Consider the following 18,011-nt stretch of genomic DNA (forward strand, 5'->3'; position numbering starts at 1 on the left):
TTAGAAAAAATTTTCAATGAAAAATATTAATAAATAAGCCTGTGATGGTGAACTCGTTATCGGATCATCTGAAACAAGAAAATTTATACGAGTTTTAAAGGTAATGTATTTCTCGTGGTAATCAGAAAAAGTTTTTTTTCTATTTTTTGCAGCACTTGGAAGTGAAAGGAGCGATTTTAGCTCAAAAAAATAGAAAAAAATTAAATAAAATCTCCATCTGATTACCTGTTGATTTATGTGAAGAAGTAAAATTCAAATTTTAAAAGGATCGGTTCATTAGATTTTGATTTGTAATGTTCACGAACTTCAAAAATACCGTTTTCGGGAAAATCGATTTGAACGTTTTTATACATCAAAAGTCAGTTATCACGACCGGTCGTGTAAAACGCTGTAACTCCGTTAGTTTGACTATAATTGGTCAAAATTTGTACACAATATTCTCGACATATTGGTCGTTTAGAAAAATAAAATAAAATAAATAAAATTTTAAAACCTTCGAGAAACCCCACCCTTTAATAAAATAGAAAAATTAAATTTTTTGAAATCCGTAAACCCATGTAACCCGTTAAGCTTGCTAACACATTCAAACCAATTATCAGATTTAGTGTCGAATACTAACCAATCACATAAATGAAAAGACAATTTTCTGTGTTTGATATTAGTATTTATTTTTCACATTAATTGTATATACTAGAGATAAAAATTATATTCAACTGTATTAAAGTTGCTTTCCTCAGCGCAACCATGAATATTACGCATATGTATTGAATGAATGTATGTATGTTTCTAGAATTGTATAGTATATCATATTCGGTTGTATAATGTATATATTTCATGTATGTATAGGGTATTAGGGTTAATGTTAATAGTTCTCAATATCACAACACATTTCTAATTAAGAAATCTCTTCTTTTTTCAATAAAGAAAATAAATAAATAATGTAAATTAGTGCAGTAAATTACAACAAAAAAGATAGCTGTTGTAACAATTCGTTCACAATATATTTATATATTCTAGTTATATGCCTTCGAATAAGTCATTCACTAAATTCAGTTCGTTTATGTGTGTTTACTTATATGTATTCGTAAAATGTTGGTAAATAAAAAAATAATAATAGTTGGTGGTTGAGTTAGGAGTTTCAACTAAAAGTAGTCCTTTGCTGGATTATCGCACCTAATCGTTAGAGTTGTTAGTTGTTAGAACCAAGTTTTAAAACTTTTTATACTAAGCAATTTCGTGTGTAAATAGATTCCACAAGTGTGCAGTTACAATAAACGGTAAATATGAGTAACGGAAATGTTAAGCATAACCTCATAGCATTTCAAGTCTCATTCCCGTTCCTGCAAGCAACACCAATACAATTATTTTTTTTTTGTTTATAAATTTTCATTGGCCTTACGAAGCTTTTGTCGCTAAATAAAATTAAAGATTTTGATTTTTTAACTAAGCTTATAATTTCACATTGAATTTAGCTTCGCTTCATTTAATAATTTTGTGAAACAGTTATTTAGAATAAAATAATAGTACGTTTTAACGTTTGAATTTGTATAATTTTTGCGATTTTCGACTTTGCATTTCTTCTTTATTAATCCTATTCAATTTGTTTGTTTCTAACGTTATCCATTTTCGATAAATTTACTTATGTTTGTTTTTTGTTTTTTTGGGTAGGAAAAATTTTCGATTTTCTGCAAGTTTGCCCCCCTATCTGCTAAGGCTTCTTCACTAGTAAATTCCCTGCACTTCTGGCACAGCAAAGTGGGCTATGTTAGTTACTTCGTTTACAAAACTTCCGATTTATTCTATGAAATCAATTTAGGCCAATGGCGGCAGCATTTGTCTGACAACAACATTCGCACCACATATTCACGCACAGCACATAGTGCCGCTTGTCGTTTACGAAACGCTAGCTTATATTTCAATTATTGGCTCTGTGCAGACTTCTCGTCGGCAGTGGCAGCAGCAGCGGCGTTATCGTCAGAGTGCTGCTCCTTTACTGTGGTGCCGCCAGCGGCTGCAGCATCGGACGTAGTTACTGTTGCTGCGCTGCTTGCGAAAGGCTGTTGTGTGAGCACACGCATAAAGTATTCACCGAAGACGGAATGATTATAGGCAATTACGCGTTTTAAGGCAGTGGTATAGGCCTCGAGTTCATCTTGGAAATCCGCATAGCCAGGTGGTGGCGGTGGCAAACCGGCTCGCGAACGTAAGGCCAAACGGAAATATGTTTGAAAACGTTTCCCTATTGAAGCAGATGAAGTTACATGAATGAAAAGTTATGTTTTTCTTAAACTACATTTAATAAATTGTGCTTATTTAAGCATTTGGGAAAATAATACTTACACATTAGTTGACCCACAGGTGAATCCTTGTTGCCTGCCTGCATTATTTGCGATTTCAATAATTCCTCCGTATTATTATCCATCATCGGCTGATTCTCCTTTTGCAAGTACCCATTTATAACAGTCTTGACTTGCAACCAAACGTTTTCTATGGAATCCAAGAGCTCTCTACAAAAGTAAGTTAGTTGTCATTTTAAGTTCGTTTTAGAAAGTTTTTCATTTTCATTTGTTTACTTTTTATTGGTAGTGCCTTGCAATATGATTTCAATTTGCTTGGCAAGTGCGACACGATTTTCAGTTCGTTGCGAAATAATCGGCACACCTGAGCAAATGGAGATGACCGCCGCGCATGTGCAAATACGTTTGGCACGTTGGCCCAGTTTCAAGATACGCTCCTTGTCAACAGATAGCACCTCTGGGAACTCCATAGACTCGTCCCAATCCATAAGTTGCATGTATGCATTGGAGATTGTTTGTTCTGGCGTTGAAGGCACATTATTGACATCATGTGCACAACTGTTCTTCAGCCAATTTTCGGTGGCTGGGAAGCCAACTATAAAGATTGAAGTATTCAAATTTGTATATTTTAAATGTAAATGCCCTCTGAGTTAACTTACATTTGTAATACTCCAAATACTCCTTGAATTTCTTCTTCTCATATTCCACCGAATTGGCCATAATGTCATTGCGTGCAAAATCGAGTAAACAATTGACCATATCTAATTTCATGAGCGCCATTGTTTCCAGTATATTCTTAAAAGTATCCACCACATCTGTGATTTCAGTTAACTGACGCACCATTTCATCACGTGCTGGTGCACAAGACTTAGCCATAATTTGTATGACGAAATTTGCATAAGCTCTAAAATCGAGGACACCCTCCTCGGCTTGTTGCTTTAGTACATCGATGTCAAGTATTTCGTTGATGTGCTGTAGGGCACGTGTATTATTCTGCGAGATTATTTGTGGAAAGCAATCTTTAATCTCAGCCAACAATTGTAGGGCGTAGTCGTAGCGGGGGGGATTTTCATTCAATTCACCACGCAACACATCCCAGAAGGCTTTATGCATAATATCTTTGATGCGGCGTTCCAGGCTGTCGTGTTAAAAGTTTATTGCAATAATTTAGTAAACAATTTTGACATTTCATCCCTTAGGTCTTACCTATTCTCTGGTGGTTCATAAGGCTCGAATTTAAACTCAGGATTAATTGCAATTTCGTGCACCAGTTCCATGTTTTGTATATTTTTGAGCACATCACCCACTTCGTTCAGTGTTAGCACCTTTGGTGGACTACCATCCATGCTGGGCAGAACGAAACGCGCCAGCCTGAAGTAGAAAAGTAAAAATGTATCATAAAATAGATAATATACAGATATTTTACAATTACTTACTTGTCAGAACTTTCACTCTCAGTGCGACTGCGTAAACTTGAGGCACCGGGTGAGGTACCGAGTAAACTTTCGGGCGGATTAGCCTCGCCACCAGAACCGTTGGAGTCCATTCTGAATGAGAAATTAAATTGTAATACCAATACGAATTTAATACATTTATAATATAGTAAGAGCATAAAATACTTTGAAAACTTAACTTAACCTAAAAATTTGTACTAAGAAAAGTTTTTAAGGAGTTGCGGTTAATTTTTTTAAAACAAATTTTCTTTTATTTTTTTGTTGTATTTTATTTTAATTTACTGTTTTTCGTTCAAAATTTTATTATTTATTATTATACCCCGAACAGGATATATTAACTTTGCACGTAGTTGTAAAGCAACGTCGGTGACCCTATAAAATATATATAGATAAATGATCAACATGACGAGCTGAGTTTATTTAGTCATGTCCGTCTGGCCAGTTGTCTCTCAGTTTTTAGGACAAAGTTTTCTATACAAGAAGCTATCTAGTGTCTAGTATATATGTACATACAGTAGACTCGCGGTAACGTGAACTATTAAAAACCGAGCGTGTTTACGTTTGCGAGGTTGTTGCATGTGTTTTAATTTAACTCAAATTCATTTATTTTTATTTTATTTCAGATTGTAAAAACATGTAATTTATATGTTTAGGTTTTGTAAAGAAAAAAAAAATACCTATTGAAATTATTGGAAAAAATGGGTTATATTTTTATGGATTTTTTTTTTTTTGCAAATTTCTGAACATGGCTTTTTCGCGGAGACGTTTAAGTACGCTGATATCTGCTGGACTTATATATTCATCATCCGCCCATTCCAAAGCTTTATTACAAATGTTGATTGCTTCACTAGGCTCTATTCTTGTATGTGGTCTTTCCAGATTACTATCCTCGCTTTATTCAGTCCATTCATTGATATCAGCAATTGAAAAACTAACCTGCAAATACACAATTTAAATCAAATGAGTTATTGGATGGAAAAAAAGGTTCAAACCTCTGGATTAATTGAATGAAGCAGTTCTATTGCGTGTTCTTGTTGTCAGTTAATTGGTAAAGAAATCCTTTCTCTTAAAGTACCTAATGGAATATCCTCATCACAGTCTTTTTCATTTCCTATAGAGCTTAAAATGTGCGTCTAGCACTATGCTATTGTTTCCTTTTCAAGACGTTTCCAAGCTAAATCTAAATAGCCAATAGCGTCTCTTAACGTCAATTTCTTTAGGGCTTCAATAACATCAGTCCCTGTGGCTACAGTTGATGCCAAAAGACTGTTTCTGTAGAAAAGTTTTGTAAGTCGTATGGCATTTTGATCCAATGGCTGTATGAGTGGAGTGACATTAGGTGGCATAAACATTACAATTAACTCGTCATCTGATCTCAATTCATTTTCGGGAGGATGAGATGGAGCATTGTCTATCAACAGCAGAGCTTTATTGGGCAATCCTTGATCTTTTAAAAATTTCCTGACCTACAGTAATAAGAAATACACTGTGGTACAAACGAATGGTGAAACCAATGTTTAAAAATGGCAGCCGTCAACCATGACGACTTGAAGCAATTGTAGTCAACAGGAGAATCAAAATTTTTTAAAAGAGCGAGAATTTTTTGCCTTTCCAATAACAATAAGTTTAACTTTTATGCACCCCTGTTGCGTTTGTACAAGCAGGAGCATTTTTTTCTTGTGAGGATACGTATGTTCTGTCAGGTAGCAGCTTCCAAAATAGTCCCGACAGACCTAGCTCTTTGATTTTGGCTTGCAGCTAATTTTTGAAAGGGTCCACAAGTTCAGGTCTAGAAGATAACTTTTCTCCACTTATTTTAATAAAAACGCACACCATAACGCTTCTTAAAGCGTTGCAACCATCCATCACTCGCATTAAAATCGATTTGAGTTTCTTTAATTTTTGAATGAAAAAATTTAGCTTTTTCTTTAACTATCAATCCATTGACAGGGTAATTTTTTTGTCGCTGTTTAAGGAACCAACGGTAAAGCGCTTTTTCCATTTTAGGAAGTTCAGAACTCTTGAAAGTCTTCCGCTTTCCAGGCCCAGAAAATGTACTGTTAACACATTTTAAAATTTTCTCTTTTCTTTTGTTGATAGCGCAAATTGTTGATTTTGCAACACTGTACTGGTTTGCTAAGCTGGTTACGCTTGATCCTCCTTTTAATTTTTCTATTACATCAACTTTTTCCTTTAAAGAGACAAGTATTTTGGTCGTTTTTGCGACGTTTTTCACGAATAACTTTACATTAGATCATGCAAAGTCAGCAACGCGCACCAATTTTAATGCCAACCCAACCGAATCCATCCCAGTATACTCATAAGCAATAATTTACGGGTATTCCCCGTTTTATAAAAATGATTCCCATAATTAGTATACATATGTATGCATGTAGAAAAGAAAATAATGTTTTAAATGCATTTTAAATTTGTTCACGTTATGGGACTTTCTCACCGTGTTCACGCTACCGAGTAGTCAGTGTACAAAAATTATGTTCATGTTAGCCGGTGTTCACACAAGACGGTGTTTTTGTTACCGCGAGTCTACTGTAGCTAAATTTAACGATTAATATTATGTTCTTGCAAGGAAACCTTTTTTATCTGACAAGATATCTGTACGAATTTTTTCTAGAATTGTCGTCTAAGACAATGCTGTAATCTACGAACAAACTGTTCGTATCGCACTACCATATCATACAGCTGCCAAAAAAACTTATCAATATCCTTACAATCAAAGTTATAACTTTTCTTGTTTTAAATAATTTTCGATCTAAATTTCATATAGACTCTTAATAAAGCATCTTTAAGATGAAAAATTTATTATGAAAATATATACAAACAAGTGAACACATAAAATGTATATACATTAAAAGTATGCATTAATATTAACTCATACTTAATATACAAGGCACACGCTGAAGTTAATTAACTTATTGTATATGTATATCTATTTTTTTGACTAAGCAATGAAATAATTGCGCAGTAAAGCAGAAAACCAGTAATTTGCAGTAGCGAATGAACTGTGTACAAACACAAGGAAAAATAAATACATGAAATATAAAGCGTATGAAGAAATGCATTTCCTAACTTCTATTAAACTAATTATATCTGCAACGCAAACTTTTCACCTCCCTACCCGCTAAAACAGCGAGTAATTGAATACTCACCTTGAAATCGAATCAGCTGGCATATTTGCGTTGTTTGTTATTGTTTACTGGGTTGTCTTTTTTTTCAATATATTTTCTGTTTTTTGTTATTGTTTATTGTTGATGTTACCCCACACTTGGAATTAGTAAATGCAGCAACTTTTCATGCAATTCCGCGTCGAACACAAAGACAATTTTTTGCCTTCTGATTATTTAAGTGGTTTTACCTAACCTGGTTTATTGCTTTCTTGCAGTGGATGTACAAAGGCAGGCTTCAAATTGAACGTTTGACTGATGATTTCTTTGTTTGCAATTCCTTATTTGAAAGTAGGAATACACACATCAATACTTGCTCTTCTGGTCACAGTTTCCTTTGTCTGCACAGCAGCTATGCTTTTGTGATACCGACTTTCAATTCAGTCACGTGTATTTTAAATTATTTTTAACGCTCTTTTCTTTATTTTCGCAAGCTGTAATTGAGGTTGAAAAGCTTGTGTAATCAAGATTTGAATTTTTAATTACTGCGCTACTGATTTTAAAAATTTGGAAGTTAGTAGAATATAATTAGCATCAAATATTCAAAATACATGATTTTTAGTTTTTTAGTGATGTTTATAAAGGACCAATATCACAACAACTTTTAATCAAATTCTGAGAATTTCAAGATATGACTAGGAGTGGTTATTTATTTATTTTTAAATCTTGAAAAAATTTTACAATCCTTTCTATGTTACGCAATGTTCCCAGTCAAAAAATAAACATATACATATGTAAATCATTACATGCGTCAGTTTTCAAAACTTATGTGCAATGTTGTATATACATATGTACATAGTCTAGCCATAATTTCTGTTACAATGCATAGAGCGAGAACAAATTCTCAGTATGCAGTGTCTAATTATAAGTAATTATATATCACACAAGGTCAAAAGCCCCCAGCATTATTCCGGTTTTCATTGCTGTAGATGATTGGCCTTTTGGAAGATCTGATTTGAAATCATTAGGTTACTTTGTGGTCAGAGTTGGAGAACATGGCCCGTCAAATTCCATTTATTAATTGATTTATCAAAAAAAAAATATAGCTTTAGTATATAATATATTATAGTTTCTTTTCTATAACGACCGGCGCTTGTAACAGGACTTATGGTCTCATTTACTCCAGTCGAAAATAAGTATTAAGCTAACCCCATGTCAATTATAATATTGTAAGTTTTGATAAAAATATTCAGATGCTAGCAAACGTATGTACATATATAATACGACCTAATTATTTCTTTAAAACTTCCATTTTTTACTTTCAAAATAACTTTGAAGGTCATTGTTCAAAAATAAACTCAAATCTCGCCCAATTTCCAATATTTTTAAGAGACTCACCTAGCTTCTCTATATATAATAATTTTATATTAATTTCAAGCATTGCACAACAGTCAGTGTCTATGATTTTTAATAGCATACCTCGTCGAATGGGCTTTATCAAAAAAATAACTGAGGAAATAAACAAAACCAACGACAAAGCAGCAAATGAAAACAAAAATCGTGAAAATACAATAGGAAACTATACAAATTGTGTATACGCATGTAGAGAGGTATGTGTGTCTTTTGTAATACATACATATGTACATACATAATATAATGAAAGGTGGAAAGCGTATGGGTGGAACGTAAGGTGGTTGTTTGGGAAACTGTAACAAGGACGGATAAATATACAAATTATTGGCATACATACACACGCAGCTAATACTAGTAAGTTAACAACTACAAGATAGAAAAGACCTGAGAAAAAGATGCAAATGGCAATGTTTATGTGCATAAACACATTTTCCAAAATATGAGTAAATTTTTAAAATTTTGTATGATAAGCTTTAGTATAAAAATTAGGAAGAAAAACTTTAACATTACATTATAACATGTAAAATTTTCATAAAAACTTACCCAGCACGATTCCTTCGTCAAAATTTAAATTTTTATATGTAGCAGACAAAGTATTCTTTCAACTTTGCATTTGATTTCCGATGGTAGTTTTTTAAATAAAACGCAGTAAGCGTGTACTCTGACGAAAATAAAATTACTACTAAACTTATATTGCTTTTGTTGTTGCTGAATTGTTCACCAAATTGGTTTTACTTTTTTAATACACAAATTTTCTTTGTTTTTATTGGATATATTAGTCACAATTTAGTTAAGTTTTGCTGAATAAATGACAGTTTACTCGTCTTGACTCTGAAAGCGTCCACAATGTTCGAGAAGAAAAAATAGATTGAACAGAAAATTGTAATAATCCAACGAGCAAAACATGGCAGAAATGTCATCGAGTTTTGTTTTGTTATACTTCATTTGTTTTGTTTTGATTAGGTGAAGGGTGCCATATGTTTTTTTTTTGTTCAACCAACTTTGCCATATTTCAGTAGATTAAACGAAAAATCTTAGCTATAATGTTATGTTCGAGATTCGAATTCTCGGACATATATATGTACAATCAATATTTTATAAGAAATATAGAAATATAACTTTACCTAGCTGGAAATTCTCTGGCATTCCTCTTTCTGATCGCACTCCGCTTTGTTTTTTTTTATGACTTTAGTTTTCCAGTTTCTTTTGTTTTGGTTTTGTTAGTTTTCCAAAATAAATTTCTCGCTGAGATAAGGCAATAACCTGGGAGTAAACAATGTTAGTGATAAAGAGGGGCAGTGCAGTTGTATTTCTAGACAAAGCGGTGAAATTCCTCTTAGTGCATCGTTCGTTGATTTTTTGCTCCAAAGTCAGTAAATAAGAAAAATTATCAAGGATCTTTGAAAGTACAACTTGTTTAATAAGTATACACATATTTTTTACAGACAACAAAGTACATCTTTAGAAATGTCCCCACCAATGCTTTTAGTGCATGGAGGAGCTGGGGATATAGGTGATGCGCGTATTCTCGGCAAAGTGCAAGGCATGAAGTTGGCTTTGAAAGTTGGTTTGCCATTGTTGATGCCTGCGATGGAATGTGGCGGCGACGAAAGAGGTTCTGCGCTAGATGCCGTCGAGGCAGCTGTGCGTGCAATGGAAGAGGATGAAAATTTCAATGCTGGCTATGGAGCTTGCCTTAATAGCGATGGCAATGTAGAAGTGGAAGCTAGCATTATGGAAGGTTCAAAGTTGCGTGCTGGTTGTGTTACCTTACTGCAGGACATCAAATACCCTATCACTGTGGCACGACATGTCATGGAAAGAACTAATCATACATTTTTGGGCGGTGTTAGTGCGCAAAAATTCGCTTTAGAAAATGGTGCTGTACAATTGCCACAAGGTTCATTGGTGACACAAAGTGCCCGTGATGCATTAGCACAATTTAAGAAGCAACAAGCGGAGGGTAAAGACACCACATACGCAAGAACGGAGTTAGATACAGCGGTTAAAGAACGTCCGGGTGAGCCAGGCACAGTGGGCGCCGTAGCCATCGATGCTAAAGGCAATATTGCTGTTGCTACATCAACAGGTGGTATAACCGGTAAAGTGCCTGGACGTATAGGTGATACACCACTGCTTGGTTGTGGCACTTACGCCGATAATAATTGGGGCGGCGTTTCCACTACTGGTCATGGCGAGACAATAATGCGCTTTAATTTGGCACAAAAAATTCTAGCCAATATTCGTTACGAAAATATGTCAGCACAAGCAGCCACCGAGGTGGCATGCAAAGAGATGACTGAGCGCTTAGGTGGGACTGGTGGTGCTATAACTATTGGGCCACAAGGTGATATTGGCGTTGCATGGACGTCAAGGCGTATGGCGTGGGCTTATGTGCGTGATAACGAATTTATTTATGGCATAGATCAGGGAAAAATACTAAGCGAGACATTTGAATAATTGTAAATAAGAAAAGCTTATCGCTAACGAGATAAAGACCGAAAACGAGAACATGTAACAATTTTCGTATGGTTTCTTCCGTAACTGCATTTACACGATTTATGTACTTTTATACCAAATTTTTAATGAATTGTCTGTAATAAAATAAAGACTATCGGGTGATTTTTTAAGAGCTTGATAACTTTTTTAAAAAAAAAAACGCATAAAATTTGCAAAATCTCATCGGTTCTTTATTTGAAACGTTAGATTGGTTCATGACATTTACTTTTTGAAGATAATTTCATTTAAATGTTGACCGCGGCTGCGTCTTAGGTGGTCCATTCGGAAAGTCCAATTTTGGGCAACTTTTTCGAGCATTTCGGCCGGAATAGCCCGAATTTCTTCGGAAATGTTGTCTTCCAAAGCTGGAATAGTTGCTGGCTTATTTCTGTAGACTTTAGACTTGACGTAGCCCCACAAAAAATAGTCTAAAGGCGTTAAATCGCATGATCTTGGTGGCCAACTTACGGGTCCATTTCTTGAGATGAATTGTTCTCCGAAGTTTTCCCTCAAAATGGCCATAGAATCGCGAGCTGTGTGGCATGTAGCGCCATCTTGTTGAAACCACATGTCAACCAAGTTCAGTTCTTCCATTTTTGGCAACAAAAAGTTTGTTAGCATCGAACGATAGCGATCGCCATTCACCGTAACGTTGCGTCCAACGGCATCTTTGAAAAAATACGGTCCAATGATTCCACCAGCGTATAAACCACACCAAACAGTGCATTTTTCGGGATGCATGGGCAGTTCTTGAACGGCTTCTGGTTGCTCTTCACCCCAAATGCGGCAATTTTGCTTATTTACGTAGCCATTCAACCAGAAATGAGCCTCATCGCTGAACAGACCATAAATCGGACGTAAAGCGCGAAACACATTTCGAACCGAACACTGATTTTGGTAATAAAATTCAATGATTTGCAAGCGTTGCTCGTTATTAAGTCTATTCATGATGAAATGTCAAAGCATACTGAGCATCTTTCTCTTTGACACCATGTCTGATATCCCACGTGATCTGTCAAATACTAATGCATGAAAATCCTAACCTCAAAAAAATCACCCGATATAATAAGATTGCAAAAAAATATATTTTTTATAAGCATATTTATAAAAAATTGTATGTTATTAATTTTTTTACCCTGTGCTAACCTATAAAAATGTCTGTAACACAGGCAGCAAAATTTTATTGCAGCCTAAAAGTATGCAATGTTTTCAGTACTTGCATGTTGTTTTTAAATATATGCATATAATGTTATGAAATTTTAAATTGCATTTTATTAAATAATTAAAAATTAAGGTTTTCATTTAGCAATAATGAAATTTAGCTCCCAGTATTAACATTCTTCTCCTTGTTCAATTCTCCTTTTTCACTCTATCACTTTTTGTCATCGCTCTCTTAAACAACCACCTATGCAGTTGCCTGCTATTCTTCTATGTTTGTTTGCTTTGCAATGATCGCTGCCTATTGCATGCATGGCAGAAGCAGCTGAGCAACGAGAAATTGAATGCAATTATTTTTGCTTAGAACAAAGTTTTTCTTTTTCTTTTTCTTTGTAAATGCCAATAAAAATTAAAATTTGTATTTTTCTTCATTATATTAAAATTTAACAGTAATCCGTTCAGTACAATATATTTAAAAAGTCTCTTACACCCATGCACACTTTCGACCCACTGTGCGCTACCGATGTCGCAAACGAAAGAACAGCACCATTTCTCCAGCCGATGGTGTCTGCTTCGTTCAGTCTAAAATGTATTGGCGATACGAACGTGTGTTAAACGGTAATATTCTGATGCGTTGCAGTTAACTTGATCTCAATTTTTTGTACGTTTGCGATCGCCGGAATTCGCTTGAAAGAAAGTCAAACAAAACAAAACAAATTCGAAGAAAATTCATTCGAAAAGTGCATTGCCCAAAAGTGTGAAAATAAATATAAATGTAGCATTAAAAGCTGCTAAATTCCAATAAAGTTATTATATGAAAAGTGAATTGTGAAGGAATGTTGTGTGCTAGCATCAATATATGATGAATGAGAATTAACAAGTGTGTGAAAAGTTGAATAAAGTGAGGCTGAGGCTGTGGGCATTAAAAATTAACACGAGCTTGTGAATTAACCACGATTGTGGGAATTTATTTGTGCAACGGGACGTGCTTATTGTGACGTACGTTTGTATGTGTTCAAATCAAAAACATATTTACAAATTTTGCCACCATATTTTGCAAGAAATGACCCGGTGTATTTTAAATGGTTTAATATCGAGTGAATTGATGTGGCGCTGATAAAGCTGGTAATGTTTATAATTTTAACAGAAAATTTTAGTTTATGAATATGTACATCAGCGCGTTGTGTACGTGGAGTGTGTCCAAAAAAATACCTGTCAAGTCGACTTAACAGAAACTCCTGTTTCTACATTTTGTGGTTGCGGGGCTTGTGCGTCCACCTTTTTTGTACAAATACATATCTACATAAACGCATACATTAAAGAAGATTTAGATTGTCTACATTTCCCCTCTTATGTACGCTTGTTTGCGTTGACGTTCTAGTTATTCGCTCGAGCTGCAACCTAACACAAAAAGAAACAACAATAAAGACCGTCATGGTTGCCAAGCTTCTGTTTTTCATTAGCGGGGTAATGCTGACGGAGCTATATATTTAAAAACACTTACTTAGATATCATATATGTATAAAAAGTATAAACCCTTAAGGGATTGTATCCACTTGCAAGGAAGAAAAAAACGTTTTTTCGTGACTTTATTTTGAAGATACATTTGATTTAATTTATAGATAGGAACAATACTCATTTATAGGGTATTCATTTTGAAGAAATTTTAATTAGGATTCCCTTGATCTCGGAGACGATCTCAAGGAGGACTACTGAAAAAAGGTGTCGTCTGGTTGTAGGAAAAAATTGTTGTAACAATAGACGAGTCCAGTTTACGATCGAAGGATTGGTAACAATTTTGATTTGACAAAAAATTTCCACCTTACCGTTCAGAGTTAGACGTTACAAAGAAGGTTCAAATTTGTATATAAAATTTTATTCTTTTGGTCGTTACCTGTCAAATATTTGGGCGAGAATTTCAAGTGGATTGATTCTGCTCTTTAGGAGAAATTTTTCTTGCCAATTTAAAAGCCAACGATTAAATAAAAAACGCGTTTAAAGTTCGAGGAGCCGATTATACTAAATTAAAACATTTTTACAAATACGCAATTGCGTTTGACGGATCAACTTTAAATTTTCGGAGAATTTTTTGAAATACAAACATATGTATACCTATATAATATNAAATTTTCGGAGAATTTTTTGAAATACAAACATATGAAAAAAAAAATAAACACATAAAAAAAAAAAAAAAAAAAAAAAAAAAAAAAATAGTTAGATCTTTTGAAATTCTCGAGTTGACATTACCCCTTCAGCCAAGTTCAAAGTTACAATAACCCAGTTCTTTTCCAATGCAAACTGCTTGAAATATTATTTGGCAACCCTAATTACTAGCGTAAATTGGGATGCGATCAGTGCGCGCTATAGCGAAGCCAACGATAAACATGATAATAGTGGAACCTGAATAAAAATGAACAAAATAAACACAAACATAAAGCGGCAAAGTACCGAAATGCCGGGAAACCGGTTTCGCAGCTCCACGAAGTTAAAACGCACTGCAGCGCAGAGTCAGAGACCAGATTTCGCAGTAAAAGCAACACATGAATGATGAGATGCTGTTTATCGAGCTGAATGTGGGCAGTGGGAATGCGGGTGGAACGTCTGTAACCTATAGCTTTCACGCAAAATTCTCTTCCTGACGGTTATTTTTTACGTACGGTTATAATTTGAAGAAATCAAACTATTTCTGGTTTTGCAAAATTTCGAACTCAGTTGAAGTTTTTGTCACTATTGAAGTTCACTCAAAAGTTATGCTAAACAAGAAGTCTGGTTGGATAGTAGAACCTGAGAATAATGGTAACATTCGCCCTTTAGATAAACTTTGCGCTGTGTCGACCTTTCTGCAGAAAACTTTTCACTGAAAGGCGAACATTTTTTTCATTGTGTACCGATAAATCTTTTGGATGTGTTGTCTAAAGTCATCCTACGCTTCATCCGACAATGTTCGATCAATGTGTCTAAATTGTTAGCGGCATGCAAAGAGTCTATCTCACCATACTAGCCACTTCTCCGCATAGATATCCGACTAATCGAAACAGCTCGATTCTTGGGCTTCCGTTAAATTCCGTTAAGCCATTAAAGAGTTTTGGACGAGCATGTTTTTTTTTTAACTTACCGATCTAAACAGGGTTAAGTCGGTCCAATTACGGCAATGGACGAGTAAAAGCGATTGTGGGGAAAGCTTTAACATGTTTTCTTCTTTTGAATTGATAGTTACTACGGTTTTGGGTTATTACGATCTAGAAATATCTCTTCTATCCCGTTATATTCAGTCATTATTATGTTTCTCTACTGAAGTATTAGTTATATTAAACTAAATATTAACTTCAGCGCCCGTTCAATAAATATACGAAAGTTGACGATATGATTATGGGAGACATCGGTGTTGATCCGATAACCAGACTTGGCACCCGAATAATTATATATATCCTGAATTATTGAGAAGAAGAAAGAAACGACGATTAGTCCAAGTCGATCTGTTTCATTTCCCTCCATGTATACGACCTCGATCCTCAATTTATGAGATATCGATATGGAATTTTAAACATGTCCATTTAGCTCTAAAAAGCTTTTAATTTGTCAGATCGTCATAGACAGAACTAGTAAATGACTTAAATGACTTTGTAAAAGACAAAAATTTAGAATTCGTACATTTACTCACAAATACGAGTATGTATCTAGACATGATCGTCGTTCTAAAATATCAACAATAACCAATCAATTTATCGAGCGCTTTTACAAATACCAAAACGAGTTCCATCATACAAACTCAAACTCCACGCTGCGTGTCACTTCATTAGCTTTCAATTCAATTCACTAACATTTGAAGTGATTCTCATAACGTCACTTCCTCCCGCAGGCGGTATTGAACCGTGACGTGCCAATGGTGTGGTGTGACATGGGCCGGCAAGACAAGCCCGCATGCTATAACCTTAAAACCTGCAAAACATGCCTGTACATATGTACTCACTTATATATTTGTGAATAGAATTTATAACCAGAACTCATTCCTATGTAGAGATTACCCATATATGTATGTACATACACATGCATTGGGGATGATAGAAGGGAGTGCGCATGCGTACGTTATCTGGTTCCAGCTGTACGTGTTCTGTAACATATTTTCTCTTTTCTCGTATTCTTTTTAAATCGTTTAAAGTAACGTGCATGAAATGTTAATTTCAAGTCGATGGCTTGGATCTTCGCTTATACGTATGCATGCCTGTGTTTGTGTGTCTATCTTTCAGAATTTGCCGTTTTGTGTGGGTTGCACCAGGTCTCTAAACCTGGTATTTAAATCTTAAGTACTATTTTTTCTACGTCGTTTTGAATTGATGCTTTCATCCGGCGCAATTACTTTTTGTCTCACATTCTCTTCCTTGTTGTCGACTTTGTTTTGTACATCTTAATTTCTTTGTTTTTGACGGCTTGAGTTCAAATTGCGGGGCGTTGCTGTTGAGAATTTGCGTAATATTGGTAGCGGATTTTAATGGAGGGGCACGTGGGTCTAGTAAACTGGTTGTTAATCGCTATGTATATTTGTGTGTCTTATTAGAGTTCTTATGACTGTTTAGCTTGCCTGAATTACTCAGATTGAGTGGTACGTGATTTTTGATGAGAAAAAATATTTCAAATTTTAACATTCTCCATTATTTATTGTGAATTAATGGTTTCAATGGGTTTAAACTCTATATGAAATTGAAAATTGGTTAAAGCGAATATAAGATGCGTTCTAAAGTAAACAGGGCTTTTTGAATCTAGCGCCCTCTGGTGGCGCCATCTATATGTCGACTGGTGCGTTAAAATCTGCTATCTTTATTGATTGTCCGGTGAGAATTTCATGACATTTCATTGATTAGAAGTGAAGTTATTTCCTTTAAAGTGTCAGTATGTTTGTGAATCGGTGCGAAAATGAGCTTCGAACAAAGAGGCAACATAAAATTTTATTTTAAAATTGGTAAAACTTTTATCGAAACGTTTCTTTTGATGAAACAAGTTTATGGCCATGATTGCCTATCCCGTAGTAGAGTACACAAGTGGTTTCAACGTTTTAAAACTGGTCGTGAGGACATAAATGACGATCAACATGTAGGCCAATCAAAATCCGGGATCACCGGAGATTCCATCGAAACTGTGCATGAATTCATCAAAAATCAGCCGAAATCATCGTTGAAATTCATGGACATGGAATTGAACATCTCCAAAACATCGATTTATCGCATTTGGCCCGAACATTCGAGCTTACGAAAGGTGTGTGCAGGGTTTGTTCGGCACAAATTGACTGACAACCAAAAAATTGCTCAGAAACGTCTCATCGATCGACGCTTGTGACCGACTATTTCACCAAAAATTACATTTTAACCATTAACCACTCCTCGTATTCACCTGATATGGCACCGTGCGCCTTCTTTCTTTTCGGATAAATGCATTTGCCCATGAAAGGAAAGCATTATGCAGACGTAGAGGCTATTCAAAAGGCTTTCGCTGGCATACTGGCGGCCATACCGGCCAACGAGCTAAAATACTCATTCGACATCCTTTTGAACCGTGCAAGAAGCTGTATTGAAACAGAAGGAGACTATTTGAATAATATAAATTGATTTTGCCGAAAAAAACATTTTTTCTGTTTTTTTTTAAGTCCTGCTTACTTTGGAAAGCACCTTGTAGTAATTTTAGGATAAATTCTTCCAAAAACTTCATCATCAATTTTAATGTGCGATCTTACAGATTTACCTAGTATTCTCCGAGATTCTATCTTTGCTTTCAAGATAAACGTGGTGTTAGACCACTGCGGTATTCCATACTACAAACACTAACTAAAAGATTGTCTCCGCTAATAGCGGTAATCTCCACGGCTACTTTTTCATTGAAAAGCTTCCTTTGATCCATTATAACTTCATATGCCGTTCGCAGCAACTCGGTCAGACATCACTTTGCTCATATTTCTTCAAAAATGATGCGGATGGGAATGTAACCGTCAATTTCGACCGTTATCGCGCCATGATAATCGAATATTTGATGTCCGACACTGAAGCTCGTGTTCTAGGCGACATTTGGTTTCAAAAAGA

The 18,011-nt window shown here is 35.0% G+C and overlaps 3 protein-coding genes across 6 annotated transcripts in view; 2 read left to right on the forward strand and 1 right to left on the reverse strand.

Moving 5' to 3' along the window:
• Positions 1–1,611: 1,611 nt before the first annotated feature.
• Positions 1,612–8,988, reverse strand: LOC108976129 (T-complex protein 11-like protein 1). Of its 2 annotated transcripts, XM_018945046.1 has the most exons (8): positions 8,830–8,988; positions 6,919–7,367; positions 3,734–3,844; positions 3,504–3,668; positions 2,957–3,435; positions 2,574–2,892; positions 2,341–2,507; positions 1,612–2,239 (listed from the first exon to the last, which is right to left on the reverse strand). In XM_018945046.1, exons 2-8 carry the CDS (start codon positions 6,939–6,941, stop codon positions 1,920–1,922), a joined length of 1,584 nt encoding a protein of 527 aa, XP_018800591.1. In that variant the 5' UTR covers positions 6,942–7,367; positions 8,830–8,988; the 3' UTR covers positions 1,612–1,919. The 2 variants fall into 2 exon arrangements, with proteins under 2 accessions (XP_018800591.1, XP_018800592.1); XM_018945047.1 differs by lacking the exon at positions 6,919–7,367.
• Positions 8,989–9,505: 517 nt separating this feature from the next.
• Positions 9,506–10,900, forward strand: LOC108976132 (probable isoaspartyl peptidase/L-asparaginase GA20639). 2 transcript variants are annotated; one of them, XM_018945050.1, is made up of 2 exons: positions 9,506–9,655; positions 9,712–10,900. In XM_018945050.1, exons 1-2 carry the CDS (start codon positions 9,563–9,565, stop codon positions 10,744–10,746), a joined length of 1,128 nt encoding a protein of 375 aa, XP_018800595.1. In that variant the 5' UTR covers positions 9,506–9,562; the 3' UTR covers positions 10,747–10,900. The 2 variants fall into 2 exon arrangements, with proteins under 2 accessions (XP_018800595.1, XP_018800596.1); XM_018945051.1 differs by having other exon boundaries at positions 9,565–9,655; positions 9,732–10,900.
• Positions 10,901–12,507: 1,607 nt separating this feature from the next.
• The window catches only part of LOC108976128 (protein gone early), a 79,239-nt gene continuing 73,735 nt past the window's right edge, over positions 12,508–18,011 (forward strand). For both annotated transcript variants that reach the window (XM_018945044.1, XM_018945045.1), the window contains exon 1: positions 12,508–13,068. The gene's annotated coding sequence lies outside the window, so the exon portion shown is untranslated. The remainder of the gene's footprint in view (positions 13,069–18,011) is intronic.

The sequence above is a fragment of the Bactrocera latifrons genome, unplaced genomic scaffold, assembly GCF_001853355.1.
Source record: "Bactrocera latifrons isolate USDA-ARS-PBARC rearing strain unplaced genomic scaffold, ASM185335v1 scaffold_73, whole genome shotgun sequence".
NCBI classification, from domain to species: domain Eukaryota; kingdom Metazoa; phylum Arthropoda; class Insecta; order Diptera; family Tephritidae; genus Bactrocera; species Bactrocera latifrons.

Bases quoted from the DNA above. Each gene is read 5' to 3' on its own strand.
- LOC108976132 (XM_018945050.1), top strand. From the start codon at position 9,563: ATGTTAGTGATAAAGAGGGGCAGTGCAGTTGTATTTCTAGACAAAGCG. The intron at 9,656-9,711 runs GTCAGTAAATAA...TTGTTTAATAAG, and splicing joins CGTTGATTTTTTGCTCCAAA to TATACACATATTTTTTACAG.
- LOC108976129 (XM_018945046.1), bottom strand. From the start codon at position 6,941: ATGCCAGCTGATTCGATTTCAAG. The intron at 3,845-6,918 runs GTGAGTATTCAA...TTTCTCATTCAG, and splicing joins CCAGCTGATTCGATTTCAAG to AATGGACTCCAACGGTTCTG. The intron at 2,240-2,340 runs GTAAGTATTATT...CTGCTTCAATAG, and splicing joins ACCTGTGGGTCAACTAATGT to GGAAACGTTTTCAAACATAT.